Source organism: Gambusia affinis, linkage group LG07, assembly GCF_019740435.1.
Source record: "Gambusia affinis linkage group LG07, SWU_Gaff_1.0, whole genome shotgun sequence".
Classification (NCBI taxonomy): Eukaryota; Metazoa; Chordata; class Actinopteri; order Cyprinodontiformes; family Poeciliidae; genus Gambusia; species Gambusia affinis.
In genome coordinates this window covers 7,028,204-7,047,960 of record NC_057874.1, presented here as the reverse complement: position 1 = coordinate 7,047,960, position 19,757 = coordinate 7,028,204, and the positions used below count along the sequence as shown (strand labels likewise).

General features: G+C 38.6%; 1 protein-coding gene across 11 annotated transcripts in view; it reads left to right on the top strand.

The window, feature by feature from the left end:
* Positions 1-19,757, top strand: part of LOC122834350 (membrane-associated guanylate kinase, WW and PDZ domain-containing protein 1-like) — a 141,121-nt gene that overhangs the window by 54,757 nt on the left and 66,607 nt on the right. For all 11 annotated transcript variants that reach the window (XM_044122723.1, XM_044122720.1, XM_044122715.1 and 8 more), the window contains exon 2: positions 8-124. In XM_044122723.1, the coding sequence (XP_043978658.1) occupies positions 8-124 (117 nt within the window). The remainder of the gene's footprint in view (positions 1-7; positions 125-19,757) is intronic.

Genomic DNA, 19,757 nt, shown 5'->3' with positions numbered 1-19,757 from the left:
TTGACAGGAACGAAGTTGAATAAGGACCTGAAGCATTATCTAAGCCAGCGCTTCCAGAAGTCATCACCTGACCACGAACTGCAGCAAACCATCCGAGAAAACCTGTACCGTCACGCAGTGCCTTGTGAGTCTGATGCTTTCTTCTTTTTCTTTCTTTTTTTTTTTTTACACCATCACCACCACATCAGCATCTATTTGTATTTTATGTTCCAAATTTACCTTAATGTCTTAGGAGTGCATAACGGAAGGACTAAAGAATGCTTGGAGTTGAAACTTACTTACCAAAAAATATCTGAGAAGTGTGGCATGCATTTGTGACACACCAGTGGTGGAACACAGTGGTGGCAGTATCATTTTGTGAGTACGCTTCTTCAGCACATAGAGAAGTTGGCTAGAATTGATGGGAAATGTCTGAGGTGATACAAATGACAACACTGAAAGAAAATATCAATATCTGCCATTAGAACAATCTTTAACCAACATTCATGTTAGTCCAGACCTTAATCCAGTTGATGTTCTTTATTTATCCCTCTATTCAAGCTCCCTGTGCTTGACCTGTTTTTCAAAGAAGAATGGGTAAAAAAACAAACAAACAAAAAAACCCATTCTCTAGATGTGGAAAACTGATGGAGGTTAAAGCTGCACAATATGTATCAAACAGAAATATGTGTGTTTGGATGCAATGTGTGGTGGTCTATATTATTTCAAGGACTATGCAATAAAATTTTGCATCCCAGCAATGAATCTGGCCTCTTGGAAGCAAATCTCAATATTCAACATAAAGCTTTCTTTATATCATGCAGGACTTTCACAAAAGTTTTAAAGGGATACGACTACAAGGCACTTCATATTCCACTCTGCTGGTGCAAGAACTTGACACACATGATTATTGAGTCATTGTCTCAGCCTTTGGCCAATTGGTGGTAGATCAGTGTTTCATTTAGGATATTTGTCCCACACCAACACTTGACCCTTATTTCTAATTAGGGCTGATTGTTTAAGTCTGATCAGAGAAGTGTTACATTTGTCTGTAGGCCAATATTGACCATGCAGTTAGCCAAGCTGATTAAGCCACATCCTCCCTGGGACTGACCTGATCTTATTGCTTTAACTGCTTTATCACACAACACATCCCTCTTCCTCCCAGCAGTGAACTTCACCTTCTGCTTTTCCAAACTGATGAGCAGCGATGATAACACTCTCCACCCATTCTATCAGCACAGAGCTTGTTTTTCGAATACATCTGATCAATCTTATGTTATGTGACTTTCTAGCGGATAAATCGGTTGCTCTGCAGATAAAATTGTCCTGCCTCAGCATAAATCCAGCTGTTCTGTGAAGGCCTCAGAACTTTGTTGATGAGCATTAGTGAACAAACTGCATCATAAAGAACAAGGAACACGGCAAGCAATATCCAAAACTTTGAACACCTGAAGGAGCTTTTCTCAAACCAATTTGAAACGGACAGAGTAGGAAACAGCTGCAAACTTATCAAGATACGGTTCTTTCCCTAACGGGTTGGCAGGAAGAAAGTTATTGCATTCAAAAAGCGAAAATCAGGAACAACAACAAATATCTTTAAGAAGGTACAATATCTGTTCAGATGAGACCACAATTGAACTTTTTAGCATACATGAGAAACACTACATATTCCTTTAGTAAAACATAGTGGTCTCAGCATCATCGTGTGGGGAAGATATTTTAGAAGAGATGGATAATACGGTCAGTGTTGACGGAATGTTTGATGGGGCTAAATACAGGGAATTATGGAAAAGAGCGCGATAGTAGCTACAGAAACACAGTCAATGCTACAATGGAAGGGTTTAGATGAAGCATTTTTTTGTCAAAATGACCGAGTCAAAGTCAAACCTAAATCCTACTGAGAATCAACTTTTATGTTTCCTTCTCTATCACCATTAAGCAATACCTGTCTCTGGTTCACCCCATAAAATGCCATTAAAATTCATTGCAATTTGTGTTCAAGCCTTGACTAAATCTATGAAAAAAAAATTGGATTATACTTTTGCAAAGCCATAGCAGAAAATGTACACGAAGCAGATTCTCAGATTCATTGCTTAGTTTTAAGCTTGGCATCAACTAAAAACAGGATTTTCACTCCCCGCCTTTTTAATTAGTTTACTTCTGATTCTCCCCCGTAAAATACTTTCAGTATGCAGGAAGCCCATTTCAGGGACTTTGTCTGCACTACGCCATATGTCGGCCAGACACTGTGACTTGGTGGGGGTCTGGTCATAAATGCCCACTGCAATTACTGAGTGGTTTCAGGCACGCTAAAGTTGTTTGAAGTAAATAAAGCATGACATCACTCTCCTAGCCACTTGTTCTCTGGGGTTATAAAGTTTTTGTTTCATGGTCATGGAGCAGGTAGGTGATAGAGTAAAGGTTGCAATTGAAAGATGCCATTTTTGTTTGATGTAAGTAACTAAAGGTAAAATTAATTGTTTACGTCTACCTTACACAAGCTATCTGGTCAGACATATTGACTTGTATCACCAGATCAAATGCTCACCAAACCTCTGTTCATCTGCAGAGATTCAGAAACGGTAGCCGATGGGGAGGTGTTACTATGCAAAAATGCCTCTTCGTCATTCCTGCACAAGTCTCTGAGATCTACCAGAACATTGCATGCATTTTTAAAGTTTCCATCGAGTATGATTTAGTGGTTTGGATCCAGTTGTATGAAAGCCATCTGTTAAGTTGCATCAACAGTGAGGGGGCTTCCGTTTTATGTTGACTTGTAGCTCTTGTGATGCCTTTTGTGAGCTTATCACACCCTGCGTTCCCACGTTGACCTCGTTGCCTTTTGCAGCCAAGAGGACACTCAAGGCAATCAATAAGAACGTGACCCCTTTCTTGGTTTTCCACCGTCAATAGCCTCTGAGGAACTGCAAACATGTTTTTAAAGGGCCTAAAGGACTACACAGAAATAGAAAAAGCTCGGTTTATCACTTTATACATTTTGTCCTGCAAGGGTTATCAAAGATTTCTTTGATTACCCTTATGAACTTTATAACTTCATAGCTTATAAAGTCTTAGTCCTACATACCAATGATCGCGCTCTGCTGATCATCTTGAGGACATTGTGGGTTTTAGTAGCTTTAGTAGGTAAGAACAGTTCAGTTAAGGCTCCGCTAAATGGAGCGTGGAAGTTAGTGGTGGAAGCTAAGGGTCCAAAGCACATACATTCTATATGGCACTGTGCTAAAATCACAGTGCCATATAGTGGCCTGCCCTGACAACTACATCTGACTCGAGGTGTCTTGGCAGCATAAACATGGCACTTTTTCCTAGTCAACGTCTGAAAATACCAACATTTTCCATTCAGCAGTATCATAATCTACTTTACAAACTATTTGGTGTTAAGTCAGACCGTATTTAAAAAAATAAAATAAAAAAATAATGTGTTCTATTAAATGTGACAAAAGAAAAGAACATAAAATATCATGAATGTCTTCATGGGCTAACATAGAAGTTTTATATATTTTACACACTTCATTGAAGCAGTTAAACATGATTTCCATAGACAGCTTAGTCTTTTCAAACTGGCACTTATGACAAGATAGAGTAAGCTGTCGTACTCAAACAAAAACATTGACACTATAATATTAAAACAAGTCATAGCTTGTCGATCAAACGTCACCTTGTTCTCTAGTCACCACCACTCTCTGCTATAGGAAATATGTTTTACATATTATACAGCTCCATTTTTAGGTAAAACTTTAAACAAACATTTTAAACAAATTTCTGTGCCTCGCGTCCACACTGAAATAGTTCATTAAGGGCCCCAAAATGTTTCTTTTTTACATGGGTTACAGAGTGAAACTTTTGCCCTCTTGTATTTATGTAGATTGTGAAAACGCTGACGTATTAGCCCAGCCTTTTTTATACATTCCAACAACTCATCTTTAGAAATCATCTCAAATCACTAGTCTCAATACATCCAAGGTGCCTGTTGAGGCATATTTGACACATATACTAAGAATCATTTGTGAAGTATATTGCTACCTTCTAGTGGTCAGAAATCTGACTAGTTTTACTGTATTAAGTTGTGTATGAAATACTCTGATGACAGACCAGGGGGTATTATATAGAAAGACATGATGTAGTTGCGTTTCAAAGCCATGTTGTCCTACATTTGGTCAAAGATTAAAGCTATTTTTCCATCACAGGCTCAAATGAAGTAGGTGTTAAATACATATGAAAAAACTAAAAAAATCATCAGATCTTTTTCAGATTAGTAAGCACAATACACTCAAGTGTCACCAGGTTATGCTAACCACACCACCCTTATCTGTTGAAGTTGTTACCACACAAAGAAGACTCAAGGAATCTTTAGGATCAGTGAGGTGCTTATCTCTAAAACTCTCAACTCAAATGCCATGGTGGGGGGAAAAAAAATTAGCTGTTACCATAACACCCTGATCAAATACAACACCCAGTGGACCCACCCTCCCCTGAATGCTGAGGCATTTGTCTGCTTCCCTTGTGGTCACCCCATCAATGCATTCCCATTCTCCTGTTACCCCCACAAGCCCTCCTCTCCCTCTGTCCTGCTTCCAGCCCCTACCCCACCCCACTCCACTCCCCGAAAGCTATGACACAACTGTCTTTCGTCCCCCTGCTGCCTCTGCAGCTTCTCTCTTCCCTTTAGTAGAAGTCTCCGTCTTCCTTTCTTATATTTTTCTTGCCAGTTGTAAGCGGTCGGAGCAATAGCAGCAGGAAGTGAGGAAGCTTGTGTTGTTGGATTTATACCTGGCTTTAACCCCCCCGATGCTCGGCGTTACAAACGTGGCTCGGGTGTCTCCCGCATCAAGGCAAGTAGCATTGTTTACCGATGGCTCAGTAGTCACGTTTGAACTGAACGAGGTTTGCAAAAGCCTGCATTCACGTGCATGTGTCATGAATAGTGGGACTAGCTTTGCAGACGATTGGACGACCTGTATATAGGCTAAGAGGACAACTCGATTGGAAGGGGGGTGCTGAAGCTGTGGGGATCCTGATGGGGGTGGGGTGTAATTTTTATGTGGAGGGGTAGAAGGGGGATGGGCAAAAAGGATTGAAAGACCCCAAAAAAAAAAATCACTGAAACGAATGCTGATTGTACATAACCAGTTAAGCTAATATAAAAACATACTGTGGTGTTTTACAGTTGCATTGTACTAAGGTGAGGATGCTGTTGTTGATCTACAGTGTTAAAGGTCGCCATTGTCATGCTGCTTGACAGAGGTTACAGATTGCACTCACAGTTGGAATCACTTTGTGATACCTGAGACAAACAAATAACATTATTACAAAAGCTGTAGTTGTTCCTAAATGGCAAAAAGTGTTGGATAAATCAAAAACCAAAGGGCTGATAAATCATCAGACCATATCGATTCAGAACAGAATCCCAAATCCTCTGTGTGTCTTCTGCCACATGTTGCTTAAGGTTTGTTGTGTTCATCAAGGATGTTTTTATTGGTTTTGTAATAACAGATCTTTCCTGTTAAACTGGTTCTGAGCTGATTTAAACACACACAGAGCCCAGTCTCTGTCCGCCGTTTTGGACTTCACCAACAAGCTGATGTGAATACAGCAGCGCTTGAACAGTTATTTCAAAGCCTTTTCTAAAGTTTGACAATCTCTTCCATTAATGCAAGTGTGTAAAATTAAGAAAGCGTCCTTTAAATGTCTGATTTGTTTCCTTATTTTTTATATTCATGGATTACATGTTTGTACAATAGTCTGTTTGTGTTGGCTCCTAACTATTGTATACTATAGTAATATTCAGATAAATTAGTATTTAAATTAGGTATTATTTCATAGTTTGGTTTTGAATTTGATTATATTTTAGCATAGTTTAGTTTCATAGTCTTCCGTTTACAGTGGCAGACCACATAAATAAGATTCAAATTGAACAATTTTACCATTTGATACTTCTCCCTTCAGCAGCATTTCTTCAAGAGTGCAGATTCTGTTTAGCAACTATTTACTCCAGCTTTTTTTCAACTCTGAAAATTGTGGAGCCACATAGTGGGTTAGATGGTGAAGCATGTACCCATTATGGTCACAGCGATGGGCAAGGAACTCACCAAGCGCTGTTTGTAATTTCCACGGTTTTCTAGTCTTCTCATGCTTGCTTCCAAATTATTGTTTATATACCGACAAGGCACTGGGATAAGTCATTCCCAAAAAATCTGTCATCTGTGAAGAGGGAAAAACACACACAAAAACAGCAAGAGTGTGGACCGGAATGCTTCTCCAAATGTTGGAAAATTCCAATGTATCCAAAGGTTTTTGAAGTATATCACTTAAATAACGTGTTCGACAGATGTTGTACTACTACAGTAAAACAACATGAAACATTGTGTAAATCATTAATACAGCTAATTTGTAGATTTTAGTCACAAAATCAGCTGAAATCTATGAATACTTAAGAACCCCTTTATAGTTACTTATAACTGCCTATTTTAATAGATCAGGCAATGAATATACTTTAATATGAATTAAAATATTCAGTGGAAATTGTCTTAGCATGACAGCAGAAGCTAGCATCTAAAGTCTTCCTAACGTCCCCTTGTTGAAGTCACAGCCAGTCAGTGTCAAGAAAAAGGAAATGCACTCCTGGATTGCCTGTTTTGCAAATCCTAGCCAATATTGTGTGAAGTAATCTTAATTGGACAATCTTTAGCGTAGTCATTGAATGCACCAAACCGAAGCCAGCCACAACACTCTTTGGTGTGGAAGTTGTATCTGGGGGAAGTAAACTTAAAATTTGTTATTTTAGCCATCAGCAATAGAGGGTTCAGAGTTTTTTTTTTCCTTTTATCCCAATGTTTCCATCACTGTTCAAGAGCTTTAGTACTCTGTCATCAAAAACCACATAAGTTGTGAGCATCAAGACCAGCGGCGCCCATGTAACTGGTCAAAGATGTTACTTGTATAGAGTGTGAATACATGGCAAGCTGGAATGCTGTGCCACTGCCTTTTTGCAGATTTCTTCTGTTTTTACGTTTTTGTCCCCAGAAATGTAAACTAAAATATCAAACATAACAGAATGAAAACAAAACACAGAAAAGGTTTCATATAGTAATAGTATAAAGCTAGCTAAACTATAATTGCACCACTATATATAATCTTGTTATGACTGTGTTTTCCTGGATATTTGGGTTCGGTTTCGCTAGACACACCCAGGCCTAGTTAATGACAGGCATGTAGAATCAAACTGTTATTTTATTAGAGCCTACCTGAAAGTTGGCTTAAAAGCCTCAATATGTTGCTTTTTGTGAAATTGAAGAGGGAATCAAAGTCATTTATCTTTCAGACTAGAAAGGGTTAGACAGCCAGTACATGCATTTTTGCAGAAATACAGCTGATGCACACGGAGGTCTTTGAATGCCTTGGATGACCTTTGACCCCACAGACTCTTATGTGCTGCTCTTGTTTTTCCCAGCCCCCTTCCCCTGACCTCTGGGCGTAACAAATGAGCCCAACTCTCAGCTGCATGTCGTTCTTCCCAAGCTGTGTCTCAACTAGATCTGAGAGATTGCAATTCGTAGTTTGTCGTCTCACGCAAAGTCTGCGCTGAACTTTTCAACACTCATCTGCTGGAGTTGTAACACTTCTAAAAGTCGGTGAACTTCTGAGCTCGATCCGTTGTTTGACATGTAAATGTATGCAGCTCCTGTCTCACTCCAGCACAGCTTCCCCCTCAGCGAGGCACTAAAGTTTCTTCCCCTCACTCCTTTTCCCTCGCATCTTGGTCAAGGATTACTTGTTATGGACTCAAAACACCAGACAGCTTGTGTATGAGTTGGTGCATACTATACCATCGGTGTATGGGGAGAATAACAGAGAAAATAGCAAGTTTTAGGATGTGATGGCATCTGTGAGAACAAGAGGGAATGGGGGTGAAGAGCTAAAAGGGAGGAGAAGAGGGCTGTGTGTGGGGGGTGGGGGGTGGGGGGGCGGGTGCATGTGGGTGCCTGCGAGACGGGAAACAGCGGGGCTCAGTCAGTGAGAGAGAGACACAGAAGCCTCGCATTGGTGTGTGTGAGACGGAGCACATATTAAGCCAATGTGTGGATGCTGCTTAGGTTAGCTCCAGTTAGCCTAGCATCCCCAAGCCAAAGCTGGACAGAGGACACAGGCACAGGAGGAGAAAGGATAACTAAATCTGCATCCTTCCCACACCCCCCAACCCCTTCCTCCTTTCCTCTCATCTACACCTGACTGGATTTTTTTTCTTTTTTAAAAAAAAAATCTCTTCTGTCTCCTGTCGACGTGGTGTTGTTCTCCGGACTGTAGGCTGAAGGAGCAGGAGCCAATCACAACCTATTCTGATTGAGGTATTTTGTTTTTGTGCTTGATTTGAAGACGAGGGGTGGCTGTGATTTAATACTGGTGGAGGGAGGAGTGGGGGCATGAGGATGGAGGAGAGGCAGGAAGGCTGTGCATCAGGCGGAAGGCAAATCGCCGGCAGTAATGGAGGTTGATGTGTTTGTGGTCAAACGGAAGCCGTCTGCGTCTCGTCTGTCTCAGGTTCGACCGTCTGCGCGCGTCTCGTGCGAAAGCCCTCCGGTCGCCAGTGTTGACATGATGCGTGATCGTGCTGGAAGCCGCTTTACCCGTCCCGTTTGTCCGGCTGGAGCTCCTCGGATGCTAAGCTTAGCTCCTTCCTCTTCTCCATCCTCTCATCCTCTCCCTTTTATTCTTTTACCATTTTTCTCTGTCTCCTTTTTTTTTTTTTTTTTACCTTCCTCCCTGTTTTATTTTTCTTCTTCAGTCTATCTAACGTCTGGATAGCCCTCGAACCCACCCTTCCTCCCCTCCATTCCTACCCTCCTGTGCCCACTCCCTCCCTGCCCCTCTAAATTGTTCATTTTAAAGCTTTTCTTTCCCTTTCCCACGTAGCTGTAGGTAGCAGCACTTAGCCGGCCAAGCTTGTTTTGAGCGTGGAAGAAAAAAAAAGAAAAGACAAAGGCTGGCTGCAAGTGTACGCGGGGGGCATTTTCAGGCTGGTTTCTGGCTGATTTAGCTTCACACAGCCCTCTTGCCCCTTAAGGGTTTTTTTTTAGCCTAATCTCTCAACCATTACTCTGCTCCTCGAGCCTCCTGCATTTTTCTATATTTCAATACCTATGTAGAAAAAAAGAAAACGGGTCTGAAGAAAGGCCTGTTTTGATTTTTATTGACATGTGGAACACCTCATCTCTGTCTGAATCTCTGATTCTCTGGATCTGGGGACATTCAACCTCTAATGAAAGGCATCCAGATCAGCTGCAGACGCTGCCGTCTTTGCCACATATGTCAAAGTCAACGCCACACAAGGAGATTTTCAAGAGGTTTTGAAGAAGAAAGCGAGATGGTGGGGGGCATTTGTCGGACAGGGCTTTCCTCTCTCCAAGGCAAAACAAATACATTTAGCCAGAACGTAGTCAGAAATTTGAGTACTGGAAAATGCTGGCCTGTGGCTTTTGGTTGGATTAACCCTTTACTGGGACAGATGGCTCCATCCCCCTGCCGAGCTAGCAAACCCCAGTCAGCTTGTCAGCCCCTCTTTGCGTGCCTGTTTGTGTGTGTGTCTTTCATTAAAAAAAAGAAAAAGGTTTGGCAGGCTTGCTCAGGCCATCATGGTGGATGGATCTGTTTTGGATATCGGAATATGATGGCAGTCTGCTGTCCTTCCCCTTGTGTTCCCCTTGCATGCTTACACACATATTTGTGTGTAAGCATGCAGGTTTTTGACAAGGACCCACGAGGACGGGCCTCAGTATCTTCTTGGGAAAATATGGACTCGGTTGGCTGGCTTTCACGAGATTTAAAGAAATGATTCAGTTTGTTGTTTGGGCCCAGCTTCTGCTTTGAAACTGTGGCCAGATTTTTTTTTTAACACGTAAGCTGTTGCCATTCCTGGTTTTCATCTATCAGTTATACAAAGAAAAAAATATTCCTACATTTATGTATTTTTTTCATTAGTCTGCAGTTTAAAGTGATATAAAATTGATAAAACACAAGTTTTAAATTAAAAGGAGTAGTTGGAAGAAAAAAATAGTCTACAATAGTGTATAATCTATGCCTTCTCTCAAAAGACAATTTACTATACCTTAAGCAACTAAGCGTCAGTCAACTAGCCATATAGAAACATCTTTATACACAAAAATAGGCAATTAAAAAATGATAAAAATAAAAAAAAGTTACAGTTGTAGAACTTGTTCATATTTTGTCACATTATAACCATAAACTTCAGTGTGCTTTATTGGGATATTCTGTGACAAACCAACAGAAAGCATCAGGTAATTGTAAAGTGGAAATGTATATGATAAATAGGTTTTAGTAGCTAAAAAGCATAACCTGCATTTGTAGTAATTCTCCTTTACTGTAAAACCACAAATTACAGTAATTAGTGGTATGGAGAGGTCATTAAAGAAAGACCACAGCATGATCCTGCCACTACCATAGAATGTAGGCCAATAAGCTTGATCTTTATTGCCATTTCTTGCTTTACCGTTGCGTGATACTTCCACCATTCTCTAGGTTTTAGTCTCTCAAGCCCTAAAGATATTAAAGATTGTCATATTTCATCTAAATGGTTAAATATGCTGTATATTTGCAGAATAATGAATGGCCCACAGTTAAAATATGATATCTAAGGAATTCCTTGTGAATCTGAAATTGCACTGCAGATGGTAATTTATTTTTTATTGGATTTTCCTGAATACACGATCCCCTAAGTGAAACATGGTGGTGGTAGCATCATGCCGGGAATCTTTCTCCAACAGGGACAGAAATAGGATTGTGTATGGACTTTAAATTGGAGAAACCCTGGTAGAGAAGTCCTAAATTGAGAATTTGTATCCATTATTTTTAAAGATTTCTGCAGCCATTCTGACTAAGCCTGGTCTGTTCTGTAAAAATGGACTTCATTTTTACAGAACAGGCATCATTTTTCCATCTTCAGGCATGCGTAGTTGATAGAGATCTACCCCAAAGAGCCTACAGCAACGGTGAAAAATGGTTTTACAGGGTATTAACTCAGGATGGCTGAATGTAAATGCCCCTCAAATGATTTTAAAACCATCTTTTTCTGTTGTTGTATATAAATCAGCAGTGATTTATTTACATCTTTGTGCACATACGAAAACCAATAAATTTTGTGGAATGTGACAAAATACAAAACACCCTCAAGGGGTTGGAATACTTTTGCAAGTGTTTTCTTTTAGCAGGACAGAAGCTCCAGTTATCCCAATGAAAAGAAGGGATTTTATTTGGTGACTCCTCCACTGTGCTGGCGTGTTCAAATATTGTAAACACCTTCCAGGAAATATTGCGTTTTTACTGTCCTGTCATCCATTAAATTCGACCTGGAAAAATGCGCCACGACTCTTCAGTAGTCTTATTTAGAAATGGCTTATTCCACCATTCATTTTCTACTCCAAGGAGGAGATTTTATTATATTTTAGAGAACCTACAACTCGGATAGTTCATAACTTGCGGATGACATTCATGAATGAAAATGCAAAAATTAACCGATTCAGGAACAGGAGTTTATGATGCGAGTGGATCAGATGATCAGTGATTAGACGTAGTTTTTGGAGGAACACTAGATCCATCAGGTTTTAAAACCTTGGATTGGAAAAGTTTTATTTGGTGAGATGAAAAGAAAAGCCGCGTTATTCGATGGTCGTCTGTAGGGTTCTTCTTCTACTGTCTATTATGGCTTTGTGCTGTTTTTCTGAGCGGCGACTCCTACAGCAGAGGAAGGAAGCGGCATTAAATGTGAGAATCTAAAATGTGGAAGAGGATAAACCATAGTTCAAGTCACCTCAATCTCTTATGTCTTTGGGAATAACAGATATTTTAGTAATCGATTTATTTTATTGATTATTCTGATCACTAGCCTGATTTTAAAAATAGTGTGCTCTGTTGATTTTTTTTTTTTTTAACTACTTAAGTCTGTTGTTTGTTTTTTTTATACAATATAGGAAATATTTCCAAACAGCCTAATAATCTTTTTCTTGTAAGTTGGAAAAAAACTTAGTAGTTTATTTTTGGCAGTTTATTGGTAGTTTATAGTTGGAGAGGAATGAGTTAAGTGAATGATTACACAAAACATTGTCTTGTTATGCAAACCACATTTATGTCTGCATTTCTTTACACTTCTTTTCACGTGGATCCTGGTATAATGATCAGTTTAGTTGGTGGATCAGCCTTGGTGTTTGAATCAGAAGCTCCAGTCGGGCCGCTGATGAAACGAAGCGTTTGGTGGCACTGAGTCGGTGGCCTGAAAAGCCACAGTTATCCTCTGGTCAAAGCAGAGACCGAAACTAGCTATTCTGGACCACACAAGTAGAACCCACAAAAGAAACATACTGAAGATGCAGAAGTCACGAAGTGGTGGATGAGAAACAGAGGGAGGGATTATGTGGCATTATTACTATGATTTTGTTTTTCAGTTTTATTATATTTAAAATAAAACAAGTCAGTGAGGGAGGATAGAGGCCTCATGAGGAGTTGATCCCCTGTACTGCTGGGTCATGACCATGAAAGTTTTAATTAAGCTATGCAGATAGTGACTCTGTCTCTAACCTTACAATATGAAGTGAAACAATACTGCAGTTTTTATGTTGGCATACCCGGTGTCAGACCTTAAACATAAATAAAGACTACTTTATTTGTTTTTGTTTTTTTTCTATTGCCCCAATATTGTGTATAGAAACCACTCAAAATCTACTCGTTTAAATAGTATCTGTGCTGGATGACCTGAATGCTCTGTAACAATAGCTGACTCTATTAATAGAACAATTATGATAATGAATTATTGCCAAACACGTTTACGGTGTCCCACTTTGAGCTGATGGATCTGAACACTTCAAGAGTTTTAAAATGTATTAATCTTTTGTTGTTTTTAATGTTTATTTCTTCATTTCTCAGTGTTGTTACTGTTGGCGTTTTCTTTCTTAATTTGTGTGTTTAACCTTTCAAGGAAACATTTTTAGTCATGTTAACCTTTCTTGGTCATGCGGAGGTTTTTGAAGCACTTCATTAGAGTTGAAAAAATAGCTTCCACTGAGGAAAAAATAATTTCTTTAGGAAATCTGCATAATGGTCTTTGCTTTTTCAATAGATGGCTTCCTAAAAATCATGGAAACACAAAGCTTTCATACTCATCCCGGAAAGCCAAATGTTTTCGGGTATATAATTTACATCTGATTAGCACATTTTGAGTCGCACAGCACGCCACCAAAGGTACACATAGAAAAACATGTTCTAAAGCAAAAAGCTAATGATTCACAACATAATCAGGTTTTATCTAAAAAATGCAAACAAATCGTGACTAATAGGATTCCCCCCAGTTCTTTGTTTGCAGGTTGAGTGGATGAATTAAAAACATAATTATGACAGAGATGTCAAAATTTTAGATTTTTTTTATGCCCAAAGAGAGTAAAAAATGTCACAATTAAATTTCATTTTTTTTTTGTAAATGAGTCTATAATGCAGCAGCAGATTTTATTGTAACCTTTAGGGATATTTATATAGTCCTGTGTAACTATAGATACCATGTTTGTGTGGGATGTAATGTGTAGTACTTTCAAAAGAGAAATAAATATTTCATAAAAGATAGAGATGCACTGATCAGGATTGTGTTGCCAATTTGTAAAACTTTGACTTGTTAATGATTTTGTCCTATTCAGATTTCTCTTATCAACTGTAATATAACATCAATAATAATAAGAAGATAACAGCATATAGATATATCTTCTAGCCTTACTACTATAAACAGTAATTAGTTCAACAGGATTTTACTGTTATTAAATAAAGAGAATTGTCATTACAAGAATAACTTGAAAATCAAAACAGAATCTCTAATAACAGTATTGGTATCTATGAATTGATTATATGGATCTAAAATGTTGTCACAATATTTTGTGGTATTCATTGTGTTTTTTTCCCCTTATTCTATAAAAATAAAAATAATGTTTTGCTGCTAGAGCAAAACATCCTCTACATTACATGTTTTGCTGCATTACATAGAATTATTCTGCTAGAACTGAGCGGCTGTTTTCAAGTGTAAATGCCGTGTTCATCTATACACTTGTGAAACTAGTACCAAAATTGGTATACAGAGAACTAATCCCAACCATATTAGCTCTGTGAGAGTTTGGCAGTTTGAGTTTGCTGTTAATATTGCAAGACGACAAATTCTTATCACAGCAATTTTTCCTCCAGTAAACAAACAATAGAATATTGCCAAACAATAATTGGCCACTGTCAAACAATCAGCTGTTTTAAGTTCGGCTTCAATGAAATGGGTAAATCTAACCAACATGGATCCTTTTAAGCTTAAATAAAAAACATGATCAAATACAACAAATAAAACTCCAGATTTCACAGTAATGGTTGGGTCAGTTTTTTTGCAACATTATAGCTCACACTGACTTTCATTAGCTGTTTGAATTTTGTGTCTTCTCCAGAAACTGGTATTTATCTAGGAATCCAATGTATATAGAAACAATAATACCTGTAATGATGTCGTTTTAGATCAGGTCCCAGATGTGAAATTGATTGGTGGAAAAGAATGCGTTTAAATTCCTTGTAGCGAGTCGGACTTGGCGTTAAGGAAATGGTTTGATTCAGTTATAGCCACACGTTGTTCAGTCAGGTTTACACTTATCTAATGTTTAACAAAGACCTGCTACAAAAGCTGTTCTTATCTTGGATTATTTATGGAGGTGCATAAAAATCTATATATGATTTTTAAACGGTGACTATATTTGGCCGAGAACAATACTGACGACAAACTTGCGCGCTACGTGGTCCGCTGCTGTCATTTCATCAACCGTGAAAAGATTTCATGTGGGATTACTTGAGAGTTGTTGCCCTTTGATGATTCATACATTTTTTAAATCTTTGTGAGCCTTGAATCTTGGTTGTGACTGAAATAACTAGCACCTTGCAGTTACTCATTGCAATTTTTAGACATTTTCCCTGGATCTTTATTTCAGCCCAGAAGTTAATCTGGTTCACTTTCCTCTGCTGAAATCAAGCCATCTGTGAGGCTCAGGCAAGCTTAAGGAAAGCTAAACAGCACCATGAAACCGGATCTGATGGAGATGTCAAGCAAGACGGCTCTTCAGCTCTCAGCAAAAAGGAGTCAAATTGCCCAAAAAGTCAACACCGGCATCGCTCCTGTAGGAGGAATTAAATGTAGGTCACAGCTAAACTGCAAGGCCAGGCCTGAGGGATATGTGCGCTCAGGGTGCTGTGTTGCTTTGGGGAGAATGCAAGTGTAGGGAATAAACAAATCTTTCACACACGGGTATTTTTAGAAGCTGATTTGCGTCTTAAGTGGAGGCACGCATCGCATTTTTACAGTCTTCAGTGTCACAATGGCAATAGGTTGAAGCAAAAAAATTAAAAAAACATGGACCAGAGTTTAATTTCAGATTCTTGTCCTATGATCCTTTAATCACTGGAATGTCTTAAGCACATTTTATTGTTTTGCTTATTTTTGCTTTAGTGTCACTGTATTGTCGAATGGAGTCTCATGTCACCATGTGCCACGACAAATATAACCAATCTTGGCCTGTTATGCCACCAGAGATCCAGACACTCCTTAAAAATAGGCTGCTATCAATTAAATATAGATGAGCTGCTGAAAGTGTCTGCCAGTTAATGTTAGTATGAAGCTTGAATAAGAGAGTTTTAAGAGGAGGGTTGTGTGTGAAGCCATAGTAAAATAATGAGCTCTTTTTCAAGTTTTGACTGGGAGGCTTACTTAGTGTGTGACTTCCAATGTGTTATATGTTTAGAAAAATTAGCAGCCAACATATACTCTGGCCAGATAAGATTCAAAGTGATGTGCTATCCTATATGCAAGTCGATGTGTGACAGAAAACTATTGAGATTTTTGTGGCAAGGGTTACGCATACATCTGTAAGGCCCCGTATGGCAATCAAACATACAACAAAGTCCATAGACACGTGTTGCCGTCTATGATCCAAATTCCAAACCATGAACACCATTTTTCGGTCGGAGATGTTGAGAAGACTTCATGAAGAGATGCGTCGATCCGTTGTGAGCTGATTGATGGTTAAAGACTTACCATGACGACCAAGGTCAGAGTAGAGATTGTGACCAATGACTGTCTTGACGTATTGATCGTGGTTTGAAAGGTGTAACTGGATGCTCTCTGTAGTTGGTAACAGATCCTGTGTGGAGGGGAAACGTGTAGATTGGTGCTCAGGTCAGAGTGACACTGAGCTGATCTTCAGACATCAATAGCCCCACCAAAGCCGACAGGATCTAAAATTAGATGTTTTCATTTTGTGCATCTCTTAAAGTCTTCCCATAGGTATTAAAATTGGACATGGGACTTTACACCTTCCAGGTACAGTCTGAAGCAGATTAAATCTTTTTGTTGCTGTTGTTGTTAGTGTGTTATCATAGAGCTAAGAAAATACAACCTTAAACATCAAGGCTTGGAAAAGTAATCTACTTTTCAATGACCCATTGACTTTAGAGAGGAAAATTAGTTGCTGACTAAATATTTCTGCCCAACCGTTTTTAGAGTTGCTCATATTTTTACCAACTCTGGTCTGGCCCAGCCATCAAGTAAATACATGGTATATTGGGTTTATTTGATTGATCCCATTTTAATTTTTTTTTCACAACCAAAAAGCTCCAATGAACATGTTGAAGTTTTAACTTTTTTTATTTTTTATTTTTTATTTTTTTTAAAGAGGGTGCACAGTGTTGCCTTTAGGTCAAGAGCCACCGGACATGGATGTTTTGTTGTTCAAACCTCAGCTTGTTAATGCAACAACCTTCTTGGTTTATGAGGATTTAGCAATCCCTTAAGAGTCCCACTACTGTAGTACCACCTGCAAATAAATGATCAGGTTTTTCTAATGTGTGCATACATGCTGTGTTTAAACAGCAAAGGACTGAGTACACAACCCTGAGGAGCTCCAGTGGTCAGCATGATGTTGACTGTTCTTTCTAATTCATTTTGACCATTCTTTCTGGCAGCTTGTTCAGAATCCAGAGACTCTGTGGCAGTGGTTAGGGCAAGTAGAAGATGTTTCTCTTTTAGTCAGTCTGGATTGGACATGCAGAAATACTAGCGTGCAGGACTTGTTGGTGTTTTAGGTAGGATTGTTAGGTTGTTTTGGAAGTTAATAGAAAGGCTAGTTAATGCAGACACTAAATGTAGCAACTGTTTCATTTTAAAAGTATAACATGGCACATGTTTAACTGCATGTTGATGAAGTTTGCTGGCCCTAAAAGGAATGGCAATGAAAATGCATACATTGACTGCACAATCTGGATGAACTTAACACATTCTAGTGGTGCATTCATTGATCAGAAAAAGATTTCAAACTGGCTACTCAAGCTGGAAATCATCCATCATTTTCATTCTGGTTCTTCTAAAAAGTGTGTGTGGTTCACTGTTCTATATTTTTTTCATATTTGCTTGGTACACAGAAATTGTTGACACTGTCTGATCATTAGCATATCTCTTGCTCTGGTCTTCCAGCCTGGAAGAGGGACATTTTGAACTCAGGAATGTGAATTTAAAAATGGACATGTATCCTTTAGTGCTTTGCAAATGTATATATACGTGTATATATATATATATATATATATATATATATATATATATATATATATATATATATATATATATATATATATATATATATATATATGGTATTTATAAGCAGTATGAATCACCTTTAGCTTAAACCTGTTGCTAGGCAACATTCAAACAGGGCAGCTATTCCCTGGATTCTTTTGGGTTTAGTTCTGTGTGTTCTCTCTGATGTTTGTCAGTGTTTGGGCTCAGTTCTCTCACCCAGCTGACCCACATCCATCAGACTTGCTGCTTTTTGGAAACTCATTCTCTCTGCTTTTGGATGGTGAGGAGCTGGAAAGATTTTTGTTAATATGTTTTTACATTTGAAAAGTTGTTATGATGTGTAACTATAGCAACAAGGTCTTTTTTTTCCCCCCCAAGAACTCGGACAACAGACTGGACTGGAGATGTCCAGTCTGTTGAAGGGACTTGTCTTGGGAAGACAGAGTGTCTTCAGTCAGAGGCTTCTTCAGATTCACTGTGATACAGACTGCTACCAGGGATCTTTCCTGCCAACAGCCATCACAATCTACAATAACTCTTTGAAGAATCTGAATTAATGAGTGACAACATTTACTTTCCTTTTGGGATCATTGAAGTCGTCTACTGAAGGGTTACAAGGGGTAGGGGGGCGATGATGTGTTGGCAGCCACCTCAAGAATATGTAGTTGCGGCCCTGGTTCTCCACAGCAAGAGTCAAATCTGGTCACTGTTGGAATCACACAGTGGAAGTGGTGCGGTTTTCACTGTGCATCTGTTCTGGTATTGCAGCTGTTTTTATGAGTGTGTTTCAAAGGTGACAATTGTTAACTTTCAGCTCAAAATTCCCAATTTTTAAATGTGTGGCATTTAAATTCACTCGCTTTTCTGAGGGAAAAATTGTAGATAATTCTTACCCCAAAGCAGTCGGTCTGTATTCCTTAGACGAGCTGCTAGTAGTTGTTTTTAGCAGAGTTAACCCAGCAGCAGTCCAATCTGCAGCCAAGATTTTCTATTTTCAAGCACAGCAGTGTCAAACTTTGAGTGTTTAAGCACACTGAGTAAGTGTGATTTCACTGTGACAGTTTTATTAAATACTACAGAGCCTGCTTACTGAATTAATCCCCGACTAACACTGATAACGGGCGTTCTGGTTGGTAATAATTTTTGTAGAGATGCACCGATAAAAAAATTTTGTGGAATTTTGTTGAATTATATTTTTTTAAGAAACTTTTTCAATAAATTAAATACTTAACATTCTCTTTCTCTCCCATTAAAAACAGAAAAACCAAATAAAATCATCCTGGTTATGGGACAGTGTATAAATAAAATCACACTAAATAATTTACATTTCTCTTTTATTCTCCATCAGGACCAAGTATAGCTCCTTTCAAAACATACACCTCAAAATGTTCAAACTCACAATCACCTTAATTTTCTAAATAAAAGGCAACATTATCCAACTCATTGTTTTAGAGGAAAAACCTCTGATTTACTGTCTTGTGTGAGATTACTAGATCATTTACAGTGATACAATGAGATATGCACTGTATACATTTTTTTCCCTCTAACGGAAATTCTGTAATTTATAAATAAATTTTTAGATTAGTTTTTTAGAAACTACTAAAATAGTTTTTTTTGTTAAAAGACATGTATATGTCTTTAAGCTGCTCTGTAAAGCGTGTCACTTGACACAACCTTCTCACAGTAGTTTGCTAGAATATTCTAATTGACAGAACTGCTATAGCTAACTCAGGTTCATAGGGCACAGCGCTGAAACACATTTTCAGCTTTGTACATAACTTTTCTATGTGCCTGAGATCAGTGCTTTGTTTTCTTCTCCCAAACGTTAGCTTTAGTCCTTAAGCCATTTTGCATCATTTGTTGTCTATTTAGAAGTCTGATTTGTTTACAAGCTTTAATTTCTTGGCTGACTCATTGAAATGTCGCTTCAATATTTCCACACAATAATATTTCCTCATTCTGCCATCTGTTTTGTGAAGTGCACCAGTCCCAAAACATACAGCTGGAGTTCTCGGGCTTGTTGGCTTACCCCCCTCTAACTCTGTTAGTATCTCTTAGTATGAATAGTATGTATAGTTTGTCTGAAGTTTGTAGATCTTTTTCTTAACTGGTAGAC